At 32.0% G+C, this 24,289-nt stretch overlaps 3 protein-coding genes across 3 annotated transcripts; 1 reads left to right on the top strand and 2 right to left on the bottom strand.

Moving 5' to 3' along the window:
• Positions 1 to 1,032: 1,032 nt before the first annotated feature.
• On the bottom strand, positions 1,033 to 6,126 carry LOC109817007 (Pyridoxamine 5'-phosphate oxidase family protein). Its single transcript, XM_020382201.3, has 9 exons — positions 5,670 to 6,126; positions 5,010 to 5,228; positions 4,770 to 4,872; positions 3,239 to 3,318; positions 3,069 to 3,146; positions 2,837 to 2,928; positions 2,054 to 2,165; positions 1,441 to 1,566; positions 1,033 to 1,357 (listed from the first exon to the last, which is right to left on the bottom strand). Exons 1-9 carry the CDS (start codon positions 5,868 to 5,870, stop codon positions 1,241 to 1,243), a joined length of 1,128 nt encoding a protein of 375 aa, XP_020237790.1. The 5' UTR covers positions 5,871 to 6,126; the 3' UTR covers positions 1,033 to 1,240.
• A 7,651-nt stretch (positions 6,127 to 13,777) lies between these two features.
• Positions 13,778 to 16,702, top strand: LOC109816987 (beta-glucuronosyltransferase GlcAT14C). The gene is made up of 4 exons (XM_029275148.2): positions 13,778 to 14,602; positions 14,863 to 14,938; positions 15,389 to 15,504; positions 15,808 to 16,702. Exons 1-4 carry the CDS (start codon positions 14,074 to 14,076, stop codon positions 16,356 to 16,358), a joined length of 1,272 nt encoding a protein of 423 aa, XP_029130981.1. The 5' UTR covers positions 13,778 to 14,073; the 3' UTR covers positions 16,359 to 16,702.
• A 1,741-nt stretch (positions 16,703 to 18,443) lies between these two features.
• BBX32 (B-box 32) lies at positions 18,444 to 19,865 on the bottom strand. The gene has a single exon (XM_083074682.1). The coding sequence runs from the start codon at positions 19,713 to 19,715 to the stop codon at positions 18,969 to 18,971; it is 747 nt and encodes a 248-aa protein (XP_082930808.1). The 5' UTR covers positions 19,716 to 19,865; the 3' UTR covers positions 18,444 to 18,968.
• Between the last annotated feature and the right edge of the window lie 4,424 nt (positions 19,866 to 24,289).

Genomic DNA, 24,289 nt, shown 5'->3' with positions numbered 1-24,289 from the left:
CCTAACCCAAATTTTATCCATTATCATTCCTAATCTCTCTGTAAACAAGACAATGAGATAAAAGGTAGAAGAAGATCACCTTGTTTGATACCTCTAGATGGTTTAAATTCCTCCAAAACTTCAGTATTCCACAGCATACACATAGAGGGAGCAGAAACCAAATCAACAAAAATTTGCTTTAAGAAAGGTGTTAAAAAGAGTGTCGTGTGTATTATGCTTGAATTAATTGATTTGATGACAAAAAGGAAACAAATTTTTGAATTTTTTTTTTTTTTAAAAAGTTGTTACTATATCCCCATAGAAATTGAAAAGGTTTTGGTACCTTCACTTATGTTAGGATGACCAATAAACTTTAAAATAAAATTAAAGAACAAACAACCAAAAACTTAAAAGAATACGCAAAAATTAATGACAATTACAGATAATTTTAAAAATATGAATAAAATACATGAATTAATGATAGAAAAAATTGATAAAAACATAATACCAATACTTGAAATTGTAAATAAAATTGTAGATTTTACCTACAATAAGAGAGAAAAAGAATTAGAAGAAATTAATAATATCAAACAAACGTTCAAAAATACTAGTCACACAAGAAAAAATATAAATAAAAACAAAATTGAGAAAATATATGAAGTATTACATTTACAACAATTATATAGAATGGAAATAGATCGATTAAATCATTTTATAATAATATAAAAATATAGAAAAACATTAAAAAAAAATAATACAAAAATATAGAAAATATTATTAAGATAAATTATTAAAAATATTCAATTAAGATGAAAGTGACAACAAGAGTAACACGCCTGACTTCCGGTACCCATCAATTAAGTAGGGGTACGGTAGAATTTTCCTTAAAACAATTAGAAACTTTAAATGTGGGCTACTTGTCAAATCCTGAATTAAGAATTGTCTTTAGCATTTAAAAAATTGGCGGAGTGTTTCATTTATAAATCTGAGATGATTGTTTTATTATCCGCAAATACATCACGGCTGTTTAGAAAAGAACATGGAAGCGAAGAATTTGGAGGGGGGAAAAAACATAGCATACTTTTATTTCTTCGGAGTTCTGATGATATTATTTATAGTTTGACTATGACTATAGCCCACTCACGATCAGACTTGCAGATGCATGCATGGATATAATAATACACTTTCCGGAATGTCAAAAGCATAGAATTAAGCATTACAAAAATATCTCTAGTCAAAGGGGAAGAGGACATCCAACATCTTATTTCTGCAAATTGTACACTTTTCCTTTGTGAATTAATTTCCGAAGAGCAGCTTTAGCTTCTTCCAATGTTTCTACACTCTGTCCTTCATCAAATGATATCCTCTGAATGTTGAACTGAAAACAACACATTTAATGATATGATATACAGAAGCAACAAATATTAGAAAATTAATCTAACTATTGTCAGAAAAGCATACCTGGGCACCTTGACGGACCCTAATATCAGTCCCTTTGCTATCTATAGATATGAGTGCAGCGTCATCTACCTCAGTCTCATTAGATAGAAGTTTCTTTAGGGGCTTTGAGAAGATAGCATTCAGTTCCTATTATTTCAAACATGAAACCAAGCAAATATGTCATATAATTCTACGGCAGGTTTACATAATCGTATCAACTATTATCCTTATGATACAAATTTATTGGAAAAGATTTGGCTGAAACAACCAGACTCAAACTTCATTTCAAATTTAACTTCATAAGTAGGACGTAGGAAAATTACATTAATCTACCCTTAGGGGGCTTTATTGAGTAGAAGGGTCAACTAGGAACCCCACAAAACCAACCACCGTCAAGACATTGAATGTGCTACTGGTTATACATCCATCTCCTGCTACTAGGCCGAAAAAATTAGAATGCCCCATCCAAATTTCAAACCCATCCCATAAATTTCTTCTTCGACGTGGAGAAAAGAGAAACAATTTATGAGCATAAAAAATTGTTCAAAAAAAAAAAGTTGTTTACTTTTGCCTAGACAAGTTAGATATTATTTTCTTTAACTTCTTGAGTAGAGTGAGAAATCAGAAAATTCACCTTTAAATACTGCTCACCACCATCAGCTGCAATCTTATCAGGTTGAAGGGTTTCATATTCCTTTACATCCAGCCAAGCAACAGTACCAAAGCCTCCAATGAAATATATGTCACTGCCAATAATGAAAAACTGATTAAATTATTTATGCAGATTGATAATGATTGTACCAAACAATAAGATCAAGAATTTAATTTCCAAATTCTTCATTGATTCTATTGTTCATGAGCACTATAGTATTTATTAAGGAACTATATTTTTTATGAAAATGTCAAATGGATACAAAAGACCTGCCCATGTTCTTGATGCTTCACCAAACAGCCAATATATGATTGTTTTGTAATTCAACAGGAAAAACTAGTTCTCTTGTCAAAGTCTGGGATATTGGGTTTCTTAACTAATAAACATTTATAAACCAGGCCTAGGTAAAACACCCCAAAAATACACAAGTTTGCACAAAAAATGATATCTTCAATACAATCAGCTTGGCAGCAGCTGCTTATGTGTGTGAGAAAGAGTGTCCAGGCAACATAACAACTCATTTGCTATGTGAGTGTGAGAGGAACAAATACTAACCATCGAATCTTATAATGAACGATCAATATTAAAACTCAATAGTCTTGTGATTTTTTTAACTTCATATGACTTTTAAGCGATCATGTGATTTAAAAGTAGTTTTAATCATCTATGTATTAATGTATAGTTGTATAATCAAATTTTACTCCTCTCACTCGAAAATAATCTGACTAGATACGTCCCATATTTATATAGCTGGAAGAAGCCAACCTTATATTCTGCATCCTAAAATAGTAGAAGTTGCCCCACTGTTGAGAAGGACCCTGTTGATGTTTCGCAATATACTGCTTATGAGCCCATTCCTGTTGATGCAAATAAACAAATAGATATCATGATATGTACAAATAAACCTCTGAATCAGAAGTATCTCCATATGAATAATTAAAGATACAAACAAGTGCACATTTGCTGAACCACAAAAACAAATTAGTCTGCAAACAACCTGTTGATCTTCTGGAAGTGGATAGACATCCCCAAAAATAGTTACCCTTGCATTGGACAAGCCACTCCATCCAGGAATCTAAGAAATATAAGTATCAATAAAACCCAAAATGGAGAAAAAACAGGAATCAGAAATCTAAAAGCTTAGATAGGAAAAGTCAAATTGCAAACCTGAACAACCACTGTGCATCTTGGGTCAGCCAACAAATTCCTTGTGTGAATTGCGAGAGGAGAAAATGAAAATATTGGATCTACAAATCAATAATATAAGGCATGAGTTATAGATAAACACTACAAACAAAAAAGCAAACCATAAATGTTCCACAATTCACACTGGTCTATAATTCCATATCCTACCCAAAAAGGTAAAGATCAGCATGAGAGTTGAGGCAGACAACAGAAATGAATCAAAGAGAACTGTATAACACAAGAATCTTGAGGTGGACTGTGAATGCTTTATGTATTCTTTATGTTTATGTAGTATCAATAATTGTCAATTAGATTGCAGTATTCAGTAATTCATGCCCATGTTCCAACTAAAGCACGAACATGAAACACATCTCCCCACAAGCTATTACTCATAGCACATATTTATGCTAGAAAAAAGGAAGATGGGATAAATGTAGGTGATGAGCTGTGTATGTAAGAAAGGTGAAGCGGCAGGGGAATTGGAGAAAGTGGAAGATGCCAAGGGAAGAGTCCAGTATGAGCATGGATGAAAAGAACTAGACCAGCTGGTTTAACTAAAATAATCAATGATCAGTCATGTGTCTAATCCATTCAAACCAAATAACTGATCAGAAAGTCAGTAGTTATGAACTGATTGCTTTCATTTATTTTTTTAATTGAACCTAAAATATATTTTTAGCCAAATAAAGGTCAAGTGCCAACACATAAAGGCCATGTTTTCAATATTACTTTTTATCTTGCAAAACATATAATACAAGCATTTTAAGCTAATTTAAAATTTGATCTATATTATGGTTTTATGATAGTTTTATAGTTTATTACTTAATGTGTTATATAATATTAAATATATTGAATTATAAACATTTCAAGCAAATCGGACCAACAAATTCCTTCAATGAGTCATGTCTGGTATGGTTTTTAAAACATTGAATAGAAGAGAGTGGGAAGGCTGTAACAACACGGGTATTTGTCACAAGTTGAGTGGCGGTACGTGAACTGTGGGCCAGGAGGTAAAGAGGAGAAAGGAAGAGTTCAAGAGATGTGTAAGACTTGAGAGAGGTGGAAAGGCTTGGGTGGGATGAAGTATTATGTTCAGCTTCACTATCTCTATAGTTATCTTACTGTTTGATTCTACATTTTAGTATTTTAACATAGGACTACCTCTGTTCATAAGGTTCTTGGTCTCCCTATTGTCTATCCTAATTTCCAGTTACTAACTATCATATTCTCACTCTTTTTCTCAGCAAGGATCAAAACTAGATTGGAATCATCTGCATTGCAAGCCCAATTTACAACAATGTAATTATCTCTATCCCATCAACTTGGCTGAGTCCACCAAATGCTTATAATCATGATTCTTACATATATGGTGGTACCTTGGAGCAGAACTCCCAACATATTCTCCTATTTAAGCCATGGACAAATAACTAGGTACTGATATCCAAAATGCATCAAATATTCATGAGACTGAATGGAAGTAATCTATCAAGCAGATGAAGAATTATTGACTTACGACCCATTGAGTCTGGTGCAAAATCAACAAGAGAACCAAATGGATATCCTTCTCGCCGGTGATGCATTCGGGACATTACAGTGCACAAATGAGCAAATCTCGCCTTCAATTAAAGAAACAAAATCCAATTGAAAATTAATAAAAGGGAATCCGTGAATGTAATTGCACTAGATTCAGTTCTACAGTTGAATATACAATACTTCATTCAAAGTTTTCCCAGAAACACCAGCAGCAGCTTACCTGCTCCATCAAATTCCGAACTGCTAAAGCGGGCCTAGGTAAACCATGAGCCGAGGTCGCACTCTGCACACCACCCGAAATTGGTGTTCTGAAAAGCCCAGCCCTGGTGCCACCACCGGATCCACTTCCACCTGGGGTTGTGATAGTTGACCATAACATGTCCCCTTGTGACGGCTCATTTTGATCTTCTTCGGAACCCTCAGAATGGCTTAAATTTTCCTTCAGAACGAAAACACACCCAACTATGTCAAAAGTCAGTATTAACTTATCTGTTGATTACGCATAAGAACAAAAAGAAACGACCAATCAATTGCCCTATTGTTATGAAATTCCCATGAACTGCAAAGTAAAAACATGGCACTCAAAGAGAGGTATAATCAGAATATTGACATACTGCACCACCTCCAACATAAGACACAAAAGCTATGAGTATTGAGTATCATGATCTTAAATTCAATAGGGTATAATAATAACATGCTACACATAATAGAGTTTGAGGGAGAGTGGTATAATCAGAATATTGACATAGTGCACCACCTCCAATTCCAAACTCTAAACATAAAAATAATATTTTTATTTGACTTTATGGTGTGCGAGTCTACCCAGAAATTATTAAAGCGAGCAATGAATAAAGGGCATTGAGAGAGAGAGAGAAAGAACCTGAGGTTGAGAAGCTAAAACGAAGTCATTGGTGCCTTCATCACCCTCGGCGTTAGGGAGAGCAGAAAGACGAAGGGGAGGAAAGTGTGAGTGAGAGTGTTGGGTAAATTTGAGGAAACGAAGTGTGGGTGCTCTGACAGAGAAAGAAGAAGGGTTGCGAAGAAGCGAACAAGAGTCGGGGATGATCGAAAGTGCTTCCATAGAAGCAAAAAGGTGAGATTTTTGGGTGGGTTTTGGGAATGTAATTAAAGTATTAGCGTATAGAGAGATTGGTGGCGCCAGCTAAGAGAATATATGCATTACAATTACAAAACATCGTTCCTTTTGATTCCAAATTGCTTCGTTTTGCTAAGATTGGTGACTCAGAGTCTGTGGGTGGAATGAGATTCAGATTGTGACGCTTTTTCTTAACTCCAATACCACTTTCCAACCCTGCCTTTCGATTGCAAGTTGCAACAATATATTTTACCACACTAATTTATAAACATGTCATTTTCATCCTATTATAAACCTTAAACCCTAATTATAAATATCGGTACCAAAATATCCCTAATTATAAACACATGCCTATCGGTTTTTTATTATTAGTAAAATAGTTTTACGCCGGACAACCGATAAGATATAATTACTTATATCATTTTTATTTATTTGTCCTTATTTATAAAATTCTTTTAAATAAATTATATTTTAAGAAAAATTGTTAACTTAATTAATAGTATTAAATAGACGTATTTGATTGAAAAAAAAGTCTTCGATCCAAAAAAATATTCAATTAATATTATTAAAGTTTTTATAAGAATATATCAAAATCTAAAAATATTTGATTAAGATAATTAAGATTCTTTTATAAATACATTAAAATCTGATATATTTAATTAAGATTTTTTTTCACCTGAAAAAATCAATAGCATTTGATTTGTTGTTAATAATATTTCTAAAAATATTGTTTCTTGATAATGATTTTTGCATATAATTTTTTAAGAAATATTCTCATCAGTGGGGTGGGAAACTAATCTTTTATAAAAATAATATATATTACTTTTATTTATTTATTTAATGCAGTAGAAAAATATTTAATTCTTGAATAAAATTTATAAACATTTTTAAAAAAATTTATAATTGACCAAACAAATTTTCATAATGAATCATGATTTTCAAGATTTGTGATTTTTATAAATATTTTCATAAACGAAAAAAAAATTATGTACTAAATGTATTTTTAAACTATCATTCTTTATTTCACCTAATTAATTAATATTTAAAAATAAAATAATGAAATACTAAAAAAAAAAGAGAGATGTTGTTATTTTTTCAATCCTAATTAAAAAGAAAAATATTTTATTCAATTAATTTTAATTATCTATTTTTTTATCTAACATAATTATTAATTAAGTAAAAGTATTTTAGAAATAAATAACTTATGCAATTGACAATTAGATATTAATACATCACATATTTTTTCTTATATATATAATTCTTTCTTTAACATTAATTTTTACCTCTTTTTTTATCACATCACCCATCCCATTTTTCTTTTATTTCTATATTTCTTTTTTTTTTAATCCTAAATATTGTTTTATCTCCCTAACCTAACTTGACATGATTGTACTTTTGAAGTCTCCGAGTTTTAAAATTTAAATTCAATGTATTTTGAAGAGAAGGTTGTGTTATATTCAAATGGCTTCAGACCAATCAAATTTACTTAATTTTTTTTAGAAAGTATATATTGTTAAATAATAGTGAATTAGTAAAAACAAATTATGGACTTGGAGGATAAATTTTGTATTACATAATATTATATTTATATTAAGAGAAAATAGATTATGTACTTGCAATATAAATTACTATACATTTATATAATAAATTTGTTAATTTTTATGATGATTATTTTAAAGGTTATATCAATAATAATTTTTAATTGATTAATTGTGTAAAATAAATTATACTACAATGTAACTATTAAACTTTTATATTAATATTATTTGTGTTAATCAAAATTAGGTTTAAAGTTTCTTTATTTACTTCTTTTAAAAGCTTTAATCAAAATTATATTTTAAAATTATAATATTTATGTAATTCAAAAAAGAAACTACTTTTAAAAAGTTGTTTTAATATTTTTTCTAAAAAAAAGTAATTTTTTTAAAAAAGTATTTTTTTTATAACAATATTAATTGTATGAAATATATTCACTGACTTTTTATGATTAATTTTAGTAAAATAAACTATAGCTGATATTTTTAATGGGATCCTCTTTCATAATAATAATAATAATAAAGAATTGATTTCTACATTCAAACAAATCGTTTTAGTTAAGTATTTTAGTTTTGTAATTTGTATAGAGATGAACTTAAAAAGGGTTAGTGTGACGTAGCAAGTTGGTGTTTTAGAAGCCCAGAACGGGTCGTTTCTAATCTGGAACGAGCCGTTCCAAGCTATTAAAATGGACAGTAAATCGTAGCTGAGAACAGGCCGTTCTGGAGGGAGAACGGGCCGTTCTGGTTGGAGAATGGGCCGTTCTGGAGGGAGAACGGGCCGTTCTGGAAGGGAGTACGGGCCGTTCTGGTTGAAGAACGGGCCGTTCCGGTTTTGGTACAGGCCGTTCTAGCCACTCCGGAATGTCTATAAATAGGGGCTGTGGGCAGTTGAGGGGAGGAGGTTTTTTAGAGAGAAGGGCTCTGGACTGGAAAGCTAACTTTTGAAGGATTGAAGTTCCGAGCTGAGCTTCAAAAAAGGGATTCCGCTTTTTGGCTATTCTGATCCAATCTTCAGGTAAGGGAAGCTAGTTGAAGTTAAGTTGATAAGTTACTATAGGTGTGAACATGTTTATGTTGTAAAGTGGTTGATTATGCTGATTAATGTTGTTAATGTTGTATGATGAAAAGTCGAGTTGTGAAGTATGTTGTTTATGCTGTTAATGATGTAACGCTGAGTCATACTGTATGATGCTAATGCTGAATTTCGTTGTTGAGCTGATTAATGATGAGTTGTGTTGTGGAAATGTTCATGCTGAATCATGATATTTAAGTCGTTTTGTATAATATTGAGCTGTTTTGATGAAAACGGGTTTTTGGGGTTTCCGGGGTTTTGATGAAAATCATGAGGTTTTCTTGATGGTGATTGCATGTGTAAAAAGAGGTGGTTTTTGAACTCTTGAATGAAAATGTAGTATATTGGATGGATTGCATGTGGAGTTTCCTAGTTATTTTGCAAGTTTTGATGAGATTTTCGAAAGTATGGGGTTTGCTGCTGAGCTCGCGCTGAGCACAGTTCTTCGCCTCGGGCGCGTGGCCACCTGAGGGCAGCATTTAGGCAAGCCGCCGAGCGCAAAGATGTGTGCACCGGGCGTGCTTGAGGATGTTAGCCTCTAGATGGCCCACACTGGGCGGGACTTGAACCGCGCCAGGCGCGATATTAGTTGTGGCTTGTTTTTGGGCTTCTGGCATGGCGCTGAGCGCGATCTTGGTCGTGCTGGGCGCGGGGACTCCTTGGAGTCTCTGCCATGGGGGCGTCGGGCGCAATTCAAATTGTGCTGGGCGCGAGACCAAGGGAGGTCTCTGCCTTCCCCACGCTGGGCGTGGGTTTGGGCACACTGGGCGCGGGAGACTCCATGGAGTCTCTGTCTGGCATACGCTGGGCGCAATTGGTATTGCGCCAGGCGCGAGTGAGCCTTGGGCTCTCTGGCTAGGTCCCGCCGGGCGCGGGCATGCTTGCGCTGGGCGCGTTGACCCCCTGGTGCTCTCTGGTTGTACCGCGCTGAGCGCAACCACGAGGGCGCTGGGCGCGGAGATGAGATTTTACTATGTCCTGGTTAATGCTGTTTTATGTTGAGTTGAATTGAAATGGATGAATATGATGTGATGACTAGTAGATAATGTTGTTGATGATGTTGAGCTGTATCAGATGAATATTGTTGTAAGATGTGTTGATGTGTTGTAAGATGATGTGTTGTGCTGTAAAGTTGTGTTGTGTTGTATGTTGGCTGAGATGTTGTAGGCCGTGATGACTGAGTTATTGTAGGCTGTAATGGCTGAGTTGTTGTAGGCCGAAAGGCTGAGTTGTTGTAGGCCGTAATGGCTGAGTTGTTGTAGGCCGTAATGGTTGAGTTGTTGTAGGCTGAAAGGCTGAGTTGTTGTAGGCCGAAAGGCTGAGTTGTTGTAGGCCGTAAGGCTGAGTTGTTGTAGGAGATCTTTGAGTTGATATGCGTGACGACGCATTGTGTGCTTATTGCTGATTATGTTGTACAACCGATGAGACGTATGCTGACGTAGTGTTGATAGTTGTAGTTGACATATTACTTAAATTTTGCTATATGTTGTTCTTTTGATACTAGCTTACCCTTGTTGTTTCCATGTGGTTTGGACTGCGATGATCATACTATGTATGGGAGCAGAGCAGGGATAGGTGGGTGGCTAGTGGTGAGTCTGCAACTGGCAGGCGAAGCTGACTTTAGTTAATGTTTTGTTGTTTCAGCTACTTGGTGTAGTAGTTTGGTTGTATTTTTTGTACATTTTGAATCTAATCAGATTTGGACCATGTATATATGTATATTCTAGACACTATATGTATGCACTTGTTCCTTTCTGTCCGGTTTTCAGGTGTACTGTGTTGTGTGTAGTGACTAGCCAGGTCGTTACAGTTAGTGTGGAAACATGCTCTATTTATTGGGTTATATTATTATATTAATTTGTTTTACAAGTTTTAACTTTTTTTATATAATTCATCACAATTGTATATGTTTACTTATTTATTTTTGTTGTTGTAATAGAATTTCGTATTTAACGAAAAAACTCATTCATTCCTTTTCTCCTTATAACACATGTGATATCTTTCTAATTGATAATCATACATAACTTTTCTCATTTCCTATTATTAGTATTTAATTTATACTATATGCACAATGCATACAATAAAACAATATTTTTTTATTATAATCAAACATAAATATATATATATAAAAAAATTTATGCATTTAATTTCAAATATCAACATTGATATCACATTAATTACTTATATTAAAGTATATACATGCATATACATATTTTCATTCATATACTATCAATATGTGAAATAAAATATATATTTTTGGGTACATCAATTAAATATATTTTACAATTTATTAATAATTAATGTTCTTTTATTTGTAGCTCATTTTACATATTTTAAAAATTAATTAGAAAAAAATAAAAAGTTGAAAAGTTGAAAGTATATGATAAATTTTGAAAGTATAGTTCAAAATTGGTGAGTTGAAAAGGTTTTTAGAAGTAAGGCTTTGAAAAGACATGACATATGGGTGATCAAAAGCTCAAATTTTTTTTTTAAACATGTACAAGATAAAGTTTTGAAAAAACTTGAGATGGAAGGCAAAAACTCTCTCTATAGTTGATAGAGAAATGTTAATCAAGTTTGTGGCCCTGTCCATTTCCCACCTTTGTAATGTAAAGTTTTTTATAGGAAAAAAAATGAGAAAGGAAAAACCATGACTACAAAATTCTATTGGGAAGATGATGAAAATTAGTAGAGAAGTGGTTGTAGTCTCTCGGTCTCTATTAAGCCCCCTATTTTCTTCCATGGTTCCTTGAAGCTTCAAGCTTAGCAAAAATGGTTGATTAGACTAGGAATGGTTGCACCATTTCCAATGGTGAAAGATAAACAAGAAATGATGTTCTAGCTACAAGAAAGATTTCTTGATAAAAAAACTTAAGGAGAAATTTCATATTATTAAATACAAAACTCTCGTATTGTTAAATCTATCGCACATAATAAAAGACTCATTGATAGGAAAGGTTTTGAAGACTTGTTATTTTCGACAAGTTGCGAAATGAACCATCATAGTGTATTTGAATTAAGTTTGAATTCTCGCAAAATCAATTTTAAAACCATGTTGAAGCAACAAATAGTTGCTTCAACTTTTTAAATTTTTCACCATATGTTAAGAGTCATAATTTATTTTTAAAAGTTGACGACCGGGGAAGGTTGAACAAGATAAATCGATACGTTATTAAGTTGGAGTCATATATTTTTAAGGAGATTTTAACTAATCATATTTGTAACAATGCAACTCCTAAAAATTCTGATGGGCCTTTACAGTCATATCATTTAATTGCAACATATTAAAGAACGCGGATGCAAATAATAAGTTAGACCATGTTGATACGATTTTGTTTATAAGTGTGTTTACGGTGGAATTAACCATCAAATCCTGGGTTCTTTTTATTTAGACTAGCATACGAACGTATTTCAATTTAGGTGTCTCACTGCGCGTTATCGTGTTACCGAGAATGGAGAGTAGGATGAAAAAGTCTTAGCAACTACTTGTTTCGAAATATTCTTCTATTACTACTAACAAGCGATGCTCATGCAAGCAAATAATAATATGAACAGAGTGAACAATATATATGTTAGCAATGCAAATCATAGTTCATTTCGTACAATGATCAAATTACGTTACACATGCGAACATATTGATTCCAGTACATGAATACACTACGTAATTAAACAAAGAACAAGAAGACTATTCTACTTCTACTCCTAAAAAAAAAAGAAAAAAGTGGCCGAGAGTCAGTCATACCCAAAAACGATCTTGTGCACGAAAGCCATGTGTGTGTGTAGGCAGAGAGTGCTTCAGAGTCCAATTCTAGTATGAGTTTTTCGACCTCAGTAAAGGTCCGTACTCCTTGTATTTATAGAGCAATTAAAGGCGGTTGATTCTGTACATGTACGCTTTTGACTCAACCGCTATCCACTATCTTTGCTACGTGGTCTTGACTCAACTTCCTTTAACCGCTCTTCCCACGTTCCTTGTTTTCTCGATTGATTTTTTAGTAACCGTTTTGGCTTAACCTCCATGTTCTGACGGTCTCAACTTTTCAACTATTTTCGAGCAACACTTGTTTTTTCCGAGTCCCATAATTTCATCATGTGTTGATTTTACTTCTCAGGCAGCGCTATCAATCTTTTCGAGTCACATGATTTTCGAGTATGCCTAACAAAGTGGAAACAAATCGATGAATGGATTTTCATCTCATCCGGCAGAGCAGGGAATTACATTAGTCTTAAAAATAGTTTTTAAATCAGATAAAATATCCAGAAGCAATCAAAGCGGAGAGGTCACAACTTTTTTCTTGAATCTTTTGTTGAAGTTGACTTGTTGTTAGGTATGGCAACGGGGCGGGGCGGGTTTTACGTTCTCCGCCTCCACCCCCGCCTCCACCCTCGTCCCTGCAAATTTAAACCGTCCTGTCCCCGCCTTCGATACCTGTCGCGACAAAATCTGGGTCGCCATTTTCGTTCCCGGCCGGGTTCGGGTTTCCCCGCCCCCGCCCCCGCCCTCGCCCTCCTCTTATTTTTTTTCTTCTTTTTTCTTTTAAATAAATATGAACAATTTAAAAAAAAATAAAAGAAAAGTAAAATAATATAAATTTTTACATATAAATATTTATAATTTTGGTTTATATATATATAAAAATAATTTTTTAATTATATTATTAAACAGAGCGGGTATGGGGCGGGGGCGGGGTGGGTATTAACATCCCGCCCCCGTCCCCGCTCCCGTCCCCGCCCCTAATTTTATCAATCGGGAAAAATCCGAACCCGAACCTAATAAACACGAGTTTTCCCATCTAAATTGGGGCGGGTTCAGGCAAGTACCCATGAAGACGTGTTAAATTGACATGCCCTACTTGTTGTTCGAGCAAGTAGCAATTCAGGAAAATCAAAGAAAAAGAACGAGAGAGACAAATTCGTGCAACCAAAAAAAGAACCCCATTTACCTCTTTCAATGAGATAGAGTGATTAACTAACACTTTATTAGCGGAAAAATTGTACATGCAAACTCCCTCTCACCGCATTTTTATTCAGTTATTAAGTTATTATTTATTAAGGTATGTTTAGATAAATTTCTTTACAAGTATTTTTAAGAGAAAAAACAAAATAAAACTTAAGTTAAAATTAAATTAAAAAATTTTGGTTTATGAAAAAACTTATTATTTATTTTTTTTCTTAAAAGTAAGAAGTTTATCTGAATATAACGTCATAATCTACAACGAGGAAATGTTTCTTGTTTTCAGAAATGGTCATGATAAGCTTTCAAACATCCAACCCTGCTTTATGTTACCTTCCAGTTCAAGTTTCCAAACGTTAGGTACAAGTTTCAACATCCTTCACCCTTTTCCATTCTCAATCACATTCACACCTTCTACGCTGATTTTTTACCTTACTCGTCTCACTTTAATTTGAATTATAGATCCACAGATTATCATTATAGATATTTTCCTCTAATGTACCACAGTATCTCTCTGATCGAAGTCAGATCATCAAAGGCAAATTTTGTTGGTGCCGAACCTCTTGATGGAAGCCAAGTTGATCTGAATTCATATCTTCCTTGCATCCATAGAGAACCACTTCAATGAGAACGTCCAAATTTCCATGTAGGGGATTGGATTATCGTCTATGCCTTCTGATATTTGCTGCATGCTTGGTGTTGTTGGGAACAGTTTCAAGATTGAACACTTCAAATGTTTCTTATGCCACAGTATCCAAGTTGAGGCACTACAATCCTAAGCATGTTGTGTCAAAAGGAAACGGGTACCCTCCTGTGCTTGCATATTGGATTCTTGGCACCAGAGGAGAGAGTAAGAAGATGTTGAGGCTGTTGAAGGCTGTATACCATCCAAGAAATCAGTACCTACTTCAGCTTGATGATAGTTCCTCTGAGTCTGAGAGAATGGATTTGGCTATTTCAGTTAAATCCCTTGAGGTGTTTGAGGAATTTGGAAATGTGAATGTGATTGGGAAAAGTTATGCCATCAATAGGATGGGATCTTCGGCTCTTTCTGCTCCTCTGCATGCTGCTGCTTTGCTTCTTAAACTGAACCAAGATTGGGACTGGTTCATCACATTAAGTGCCTCAGATTATCCTCTCATGACTCAGGATGGTAAGTGTCACTGGTATTTTTGTGCTATAAACTTCTGTTCTGAAGTTCACTTTGTATTAATGTTAAGAGGACAATTTTAAATGTTAGAGGACTATGAATTCAATAACTCCAACCAAGTAAGTAAAAGTTTATTGCTAGAAATATTAGCATTGCCCTCTTCCTAGTTTGTGTAGTTATGTTGAGATCTATATGTGTATCAAGGTGCCTTAATTGGGATAACAATTTCAAGTTTCAACTGTGTTTTATTTATTTCTGTGCAGATATCCTTTATGCTTTCACATTCTTGCCAACATATGTCAACTTCATTCATTACACTAACAAGACAGTTCGGAACGAGTAAGTAATCCGCAAATTAAGGTCTGGCTTATTTCCTTAACTACATGCATATTATAAAGTTTCAATTAAATAATCATAGCGATAACTATAGGTCTATAACTTATAAAATAACAAATTAGTTACCTTTATTTGTTATGTTTGAGTGGAGAGCCCTACATTACCTGTCTGCAACAGGGAAATCGTCCAATCACAATTAATAATTGTGTTCGTCCAAGAGATATATGATATCAGGGTTTCTTTCTTTCTTAATTATTCATCATTTTTTCTCTGGGTGGGGCGGAGGAATAAAAAATATAATTGCTGCTAATCATCCAAAGAATCGTAGATTATGATCTTAATCAAAATGGGTCCAACCCTTCATGGTAACAGAAAATAAAGGAACAACCCTTTTCAAATGTTTCCACCATTCATCTAAATAGGTTTTATTAAGTGGTCGATGACATGATGCAGACAACGAGACATTAATCAAATTGTGGTAGACCAAAGTTTGCATTATGAAAAGAATAGTCCACTTTTCTTTGCTGTGGAATCCCGAGATACCCCAGATGCTTTCAAGCTATTTCGAGGTCAGTTTACCTTCAAACATCAAACCTTCATTTCCAAATATATGAAAATATGAAACAAAATTGATAATCGAACTTTAAGAAAGAAACAGTTCCATTTGATGTTAGGGAAATGATATTTGTACAACTTTTTCTTCTTTTTTTTTTTTCTGATTTCATCACATCATTAGTTACATTTACTAATGATGAAAAGAGATAGACATAAAAAAATAATAATAAATAACGTTGTATAAATTGTTTTAAGAATGTTGCACGTGTATCATTACTGTTTTTTGCTATTAGTTTCTCATGTCATTTTATTAATAGGTTCACCCTGGATGATTCTCACAAGAGCCTTTATGGAGTACTGTGTTAGTGGATGGGACAATTTACCAAGAAAACTTCTAATGTTCTTCAGCAATGTGGTTTACCCTCTGGAATCATATTTCCACACAGTGTTGTGCAACTCCCACGAGTTCCAAAACACCATTGTGGACAACAATCTAATGTACAGTCTTTGGGACATTGATCCTTCTGAATCCCAATTGCTTGATATGTCAAACTATGACACAATGCTAGAAACTGGGGCTGCATTTGCACGTCCATTTGGAGAAGGTGATATGGTTCTAGAGAAAATTGATGATTTGATTCTCAACCGATCATCTAATGGGTTGGTTCAAGGAGAGTGGTGTTCAAACTCGGAAACAAATAAGACTACGAAGGTTTCAGAAGCTGAGGAAGAGTTCTTCTCACAATACGACAATATTGATACTGTGAAGCCAGGGCCATTTGGCATCAAGCTTAAAACTACACTGGTTGAAATTGTGAACACAGGGAAATTCAGAACTAGCCAGTGCAAATCCTTTGAAAAGTGGTGACAGCATAGAATGTTGCTAAAACCACTTTGAAAAAGAGTCCTTTTCTCCATGCTAACTGAATGAAACTGGCTTTAAGAGATTGCTCAATGCCCATTTCTATTATTTAGGGCTGGGAGTTTGGAACAGAAGATTCAAGATTATTCTGCTCAAAGCTGAGTTTGTTTCCATTTCTCTATACTCACAGTACAGTTTTTTTCATTCAAAAGTAATTTTGTTCTTTTTGGTGCTTTCATTTTTTTTCTAGGATTGGGTAAATTACTCAAGATCACATTAAGTTGGGGACATTTGTAGTTTATATCTTCATACTTACAGTTGAAGCAATCAACCTCCTAGAGTTTGTATCATTGTGCAAATCACATACCGTCTTTCTTTTCTATTTAAACAACTAACAAAAATAACCTCGATCAATCCATTGGGAAACAGGACTTTACTTTTGAATTTTCCATCCGTTGAATTTGAATTGAGACCTTAGTTGAGGAACCTAGGTATAGAGATTTCAGTTATATTTGACTAAAGCAGTTAAAAAGTTAGATGGAACTGAAAAGCTGAAAAGTTGGTCTGTAATTGAAAGTTGCTAAGCTAACTTATACATTATAAATATTCAATAAAATTATTTGTTGAAGTAACTTATAAATATAAAATAACAAAAATAACATGTTTATAAGATACATTTATAGAAATTTTAATTTTATTTAAAAATATATTTTTGAATGATTATAATTGTAATGCTAAATTGAAAAATTATTCTTAAATCATCATAATATATATAACCATGCAATATTAGTAACACAGTTGTTTAACAAAATCATTATTAAATGAAATGTTATAATTCTTAAAGTACATTAATGGTTGAAATAATATTTTAGCTTATGCAATAAATATAATTATTTATTTTATATAATTGAAATATAAAGTAAATAAACACTTTTAAATATATAAATTATGTTATAATTAAGGTTTATAATAAATAAATATTTTTAACATATTAAATATTTTATATTTGTAATAAAAAAATATATTATGATATAAACTAGTTTTAGTAATTAATAATTTATTTTAAAAATATATTAAAGCACAATTTAATTTTAATCCTGATTTAAACATCACATCATATATGATGTATATCACACGCAATTTTATTATTTTAGTATACATGTGTTTGATGCACACAATCTTTACCATTTCAAAGATCGACCGTTTTAATGAAAATTATAAAATATTTATGGATGCGTTTAAGCTAAAGTTAGTATAGTATTATTTAACCTTTGATCTCTTGTGATGATTTTGGTCAACTGTGGGACCTGGTTACCACTTAGAAAATTGTAGGATATTTTAAGATTCTAAAAAATCTGTCTTCGATTAAGGATTAAACCATCAGAACCGGCTTTAAATAACATGGAAAGTTTACGGCCATTAGTTAATGAATATTTTAAAGACACCAAATTATGGTCAAGAATGAGCCATGACAACAAGACTAATGTCATGATTTTTGAATTAAAAATGCATGAAACATGTGGTTTAAACAAAATGTATCCCTTTGGAGACAGCAAGAATCTCAAATACGCAAAAACCCAACTATCTCGCTCTCTGTCTTTCTCTCTCCGTGGGATTCTTGCAATAACTTTAAACAGCAACCACAATGAAGTGCATTGCTATTCATCAACCCATCTCACATGTCACTTTTGAGAAGCACGTTTAGACCTCACATCTATCTCTATTATATCTATCATTGATTATGAGTGACCCAACACCATCCTTTTTGTGCTATCTCAACCTCTTTTTATTGAGTCTTTATTTATTTATTTATTTATTTTCTTACCAATACTATCTTGTAACAGATGGTTAAAGACTAATTCATTTCAAAAACACAAGAATTAAAGTTTTGTCCATGTGAATAAAAATTTAGGTTGTTGGCGTAAATTATTACACGGTGGGTTCAAAGTTGGGACCAAGAGCAGACGTGTGGTTTTAAAATTGAATGCTCGCAGTATGTGATGGAACATCAATTACGGTTGGTGCATGCTCAGAAGCAAATGAATAACCCCAACGAAAGCAAAGATAAAATCCGTCCGCAGAATTCAGATATTGATTTTTCCAAGAGAAGTGGCACCTACTAATGCACCTTTTTATTAACAAGCTAGAGACGTACAGGCATCAACAAGATGAATGGTTCCTAAGGTTAATTTTATTCAAGTCTGATGAAACAAAAATCAGGTAGACAACAACAGTCACGAATAGCGTATAGATTATTAGATGCATCATGAAACGATGGTGTCACGCGTCACGCATTTTTTGGTTCATTTTTCTTACGCCACAAAAATGATTTCAGGGATTATTTATTATATATAAATAATTTAATTATTTAAGAAAAAGGAAAAATAGCTTAAAAATTGAGGAAATATTTTTATAGTTTTGTAATTAAAATAGAGCACATTTAGAATGAGTTGTGTTTTGAAAGAGTTTAGGCAATTGTGACATATTGGGTAAAGAGATAAATGAAGAAGCAAAAGTGTGGTATTAATTCCTAAATGGGAAAAGGCAAAAGAAAAGCAGAGATTTGGGTAATGGTAGATAGGTATGAGGTATGAGGTATGAGGTATGAGGTATGAGCTAGGACTCGCCCCATCCTTCTTGCAAGGCGCGGCGTTGCGCCAAGACACGTGAGAGGTTGGCATGTGCGGCCACAATGAGCTTAGCTGGCACCCCCGATTTTGCCTCCAACCTCGCCAGATTCTGACACGTGGCCAGGCCCCCGTCCCCACAAAATCTCATGCCCAACCAAAACGACGTCGCCGCGGCCACTCTCAACGGGAGACACCTCCACTTTTCCAGGCACACATTCAGAGCGTGCGACGCCACGCGATTCCCGTTTTCCCCTAACCCTAACCCTAACTCTCTGCTCCATTTCTCCAACACCTCCTCCGCCGCTTCCCATCCCACATTCCTCCGCCGCTTCTCCGCCGCCTCCGACCTCCCGCAGCTCTTCCTCTTCTCCGCCGGCCTCGTTTTCTTCTCCGAGCTGGACACGCGCGTCGACGAACACGAAGGATTCTCCGCCGAGCACCAGCCGCAGGTGGAGGGGAGCCGCCGGGAGGAGGCGCCGGAGATGTGAATTCCGGCGAAGCGGTCGCATTTGCAGCACAGGAGACGGCGGAGGTGGCGAGCTACGAGGAAGTTGGCGGCGTGCACGGCGGCGTCGCAGTCGGAGCAGAGAAATGCGGAATCGGAGGGACAGTAGAGAGAAGCTGGTTGATCGCAAAGCTCGCAGGCCATGCTCTTCATCTTCCGATCCGATGGAAGGTAGATTGTAGAGAGAGAGAGAGTGTTGTGTTGGGTTATTCTCTTGACAATTGACATGAATGAGATGAATTTTATATTAATATTTAATACCACTCTCTCTCTCTCTCTCGAGTCATGAGTCAGCACTCAGCATGTATGTTTTTTAAACAACTAACGCAAGCAATGCGAAACTCTGCCTTTTGCTTTCCAATGCTTATTTCTGTCCTTTTGTTTTATTTGTGGCTACGATGTTAGGTTCTCACCAGACATGCAACGCCACTTGCTTTATATTAATATTATTATTTTTTATGTCTTCCCTTTCTTTTACATATATTAATTCTTTATTATTAATGTCTCTGTCCCCGACTTTCTTTACTTACCTTTTATCATTACCCTTTTTTTCATCTCCATTATTTTATATTTTAATACAATATTCGCTATTCAAATTAATATTTATTTTATTAATAAATCTTATTTACAATTTAGTCAATAATTATAAACATTTTTTACGAGGATTAATAACATTTTTTAGATACACGTTAAGCAATGAAAATAAATAAATTAAAGTAGTCATTTAACTACGTTGAAACTTCAATAAAATAACCAAGGATGGTTTTAAAAGGAGGTGGGGGTGCTTCAGTAATCTTATATATATATATATATATACTTAATTTTTAATTTAAAATATATATTTTATTGTATTTCTTAAAATTTATTTATTACCCCTCTTCAACATTGTTCTAGGAGTAATATATTTAATTTTTTAGGTAATAAAATATCACTTTATTTTTTTTTTCCAGAAAATATAAACTTCACATCCACAACAAGTTTAACTCAACCTGAACTTAACACTTCGATTCGGATTTTGTTGATGTTCTGATTGAACTCTATTTGATACATTAAAATTTGATGTACTTTGATTTGGTAACAAGTATTTATTTTTTCACCAAACCCAACATATTTATGTGACATCTTTTCATTTATAATTATTATGTACATTCTTTTTTTTTTTAATTAACCCAACCTATTTATGTCTACCAATAAAAACAACAAACATATGTGGATCACAATACTTTACAGTTTAAACACAATGCCTCTCCGTGTTATAATAGAAATTCAATCGAAGAAAATAGAAAAACAAGGATAAGATAGAATTATTTTAAAATATTTGTTTCAGAGAAGAAATAAAACAAAAAAGTTACTTTTATGTACTAAATCAAAATATCTTTTCCATCAAATTGACTAGTACTGAGGAAAAATTATACCTTTCATTTTCAATTTCTTAAAAGAAATATTTTTTTATAAAATATAAAATTTTAAAACAATAAATAATTTTATGTTAAGAAGATATAATTGGGTACTTTTTAATTTATATAGATATATTTAATGTAAAATATTTTTTATTTTTACTCTCTTTTCTTCTTATCAATTTAAAAATAAAAACTACTTTTTTTTTATTTCTATTCATCAAATCAACACAACTTTTTTATTCAATAATGGAAATTGTGTATAAGAATAAGAATACCATTATTAATATATATAATATAGTAAACAATCAACATGTTATTATAAGTTTCTTCAACAAGAAAAAACACTTTATGCCCAACACCCATGTCTATAACAAGAAAAAAAACGAGGAAAAGATGTTTATATACCTAATACAATAAAGCCATTGCATGAGCAACCTTCCTTTCCGGCACCAATAGCATCAGAAACATTATTACCGTCTATTGTTCAACAATATATTGTATTAATAAATAACAATTTCTTTGTGGAATTTACTTTGATATTTCTTCAAATTAAAGAATAAAAATTGTAAATTTAGTAATAAAAATTAAAAGTTGTAAAAAAAAACACCAACTAAATAACTAAACTTGCATATTAGTTAAAATAATAAAATTAATACTAATTTTTTAAAATAATACAGTACCTTCCATTTATCAAAGATGTAAGGAAATGAAGCTCTCTTGGTTTCGAAGTTGCAACAACATAAATTGATTGAAATTATTAATGATGTGATATTGTGGAACTAAACAGTGACTTTTCTGATTTTTTTCTTATCTGGTTCTCGTTAGGCTACGCATGTTTCTCGTGTCTTTTTCTCCTACGCACTCAAACCTCGTCTCTCCCGAACTTTTTTTTTTTTTTTTTTATAAATATTTTCTTTTAGAAAGCAATATGCCCTGGTTTTTATTGCCTTTAGAAAAATCACCATGTTATAGAAATGCTTTATAAATTTATTTTAGAGAAAATCAAATTGAGAATATGACCTCTTCGTATTTAATCAAGTGGTATTTTTGTGCTTTATTTAATATATATTTTCTTGTTGTGAGATGCAATATGTTAAATTTTATGAAAATATTAAAGTATTTTGTAATGTGATAATAAATTTTATTAATGCTTTTTTTCTTCATTGTTTCATATATAAATAAAAAAAAATTAAATGGAAAAAAAAATTAAAAATGGTGTTTTTATAGGTTCAAACTTTTTAATAAAAAAAGTGATCAAAAGTAAGAATTTCACTAAAAAAAAGTGATTAATTAAAGACGTGTTTAGTAAAAATAAACTTATATATTAGATGAAATTTTACAAATTAACGGAAAATTATAAATTAAGAATTGAAATACTATAAATTTATAAATTTACTGATTAAATTAAAAATATTTAATTAGATTAACTTATAAGCTAACAACTTATAGTAAGCTTATAAAATAAATTATTGTATCAAGTAAAGCTATTAATAAGATCAATTTATAAACTTCTGAGATATCTTATCAAACATATTCTATTCTGTTATTTAAATAACAAATAATTACTAATAAAAAATAGATATTAACATAGTTTAAAAAAAAAAAAAGAATCTTAAAATTATTATAGACGATAGGAAATTGAGTGTGAGAAAGAAAAAAGAAAGGTTGAGGTAGAGTAACGTTTAAGAAAATAGAAGTGGTTGGTATGATGGAGGTGGAAAATATCTAGCTCTACCAAGTACCAACTGCCAACTGTGGGAATCAGTGCCACGTCATAATGGATCTCCACCAAGTCTTTGATCCTTCAGGGATTCTTCTCCACGTGGCACCATTCACTTCTCAATCATCGTTTCAACCATGTCACCAATCCATATACTCCAATATGCTTTTCCCCTGTGTTTGATTTTGAGGAAAGAAATAGATAAATAAAATAAAATGAAAAAAAAAATTAGAAAAGAGAAATAGGTGAATATAAATAGATTAAAAAAAACAGTAAAAATTAATATGTTTAATTTAAGGAAAATACGTGAGAAATAGAAGAGAAATATTATTGTGAAGTTATTTGGTTTGAATAGATGAAGAGAAAAGAAATTATATTAGAATAAAATTAATATTTATTATTATGAGTAAATAATACTTAAAATTTATTTAAAAATATAATTATAAATTATAATTTAAAATAATTTAATAGTAAAATATAAATTTGAAAATTTAAAATAAAAATTGATTATGAGTCACAAGCACAGATTAAGAAAGGGAGATGATGGGTAGGAGAAAAATTAATATCACTAGAGAGAGAAGACTAGTTCATAAATTTCTTCACCATTTCTTTACATTAGGGGTGAGAAATATTTTTTAGTGGGATTTACAATAATTATTTTTGTTCCGATGTTTTTCCTTCAACCAAATCTATGAAAATATTGCTATTGTACTGTTTCTTATATTTCTATTATATTTCGTTGTTATTTTGCTTAAAACAAACATAGGATTAGATTTTATTAATAAACTTTTTTTTTTTTTAGATTTTTACTAGAGGGCATTATGTAAATATATTATATAAAGAAAGTTGTTTTAAAATATTGTATCATTAATAGAAGGGTTGTTAGTCGACACAAAATAATCCTATATATCACGTAATTTTATTTTAATTTTTTAAAATAATTGAAAAGTAGAAACAAAGTGATATATATTAATAGATTTCGTACATGACTCCAACAACACTTATTTTAAATAATTTAAATAAGTGCCGTTTCTTTTAAATGGGAGATCAATTTTTTTTTTTAATAATTGAATTGGCTATTTTCTAATGGGGAGTATCTTTGATATTTTATTTTTTTTAGTATCATTCAAGTAGAGGTCTAGAGGATATAATTTATTTTTAAAAAAAATATATGGTGCCATTATGTCTCTTGGAAGGCTAGTCTTTGTATTTAATTCTTTTTTGTAATGTCACTGCTCCCAATGAGATCAATTTAATACTCCGTTGTATATTTCGTTTTTGTGGATTAAAATTTGTTAAATCACTAAATTTTTTAGTTTGACTTCCTATTTAATAAATTTCTCATAATTTTATAATTTTAATAAATTTTAACTAAACAAAATAATATGTTAAAGATAAATATATTAGATAATATATTAATAATATTTTTTAAAAGTTTATATTGACATTATTTTAATAATTTTAAAGATAAATATTACAACAATCGATAATTTTATTGTACTTATCAATTTATTATTAGATAATAATTTATTTGATAGTACATATACTAATTTTTTTTAAAAATAATTTTATTTTTATTTTCTTATTATATTTAATAATTGATTAAATTAAATATAAAATTAATTACTACAAATAATTGAGCAATTTTAGTATCTTAAATATCTAGTTATGTAATTTTGACT

Source organism: Cajanus cajan, chromosome 5 (genome assembly GCF_000230855.2).
Source record: "Cajanus cajan strain Asha chromosome 5, NIPB_CcT2T_4, whole genome shotgun sequence".
Classification (NCBI taxonomy): Eukaryota; Viridiplantae; Streptophyta; class Magnoliopsida; order Fabales; family Fabaceae; genus Cajanus; species Cajanus cajan.
This window is presented reverse-complemented; position numbering and strand designations above follow the sequence as displayed.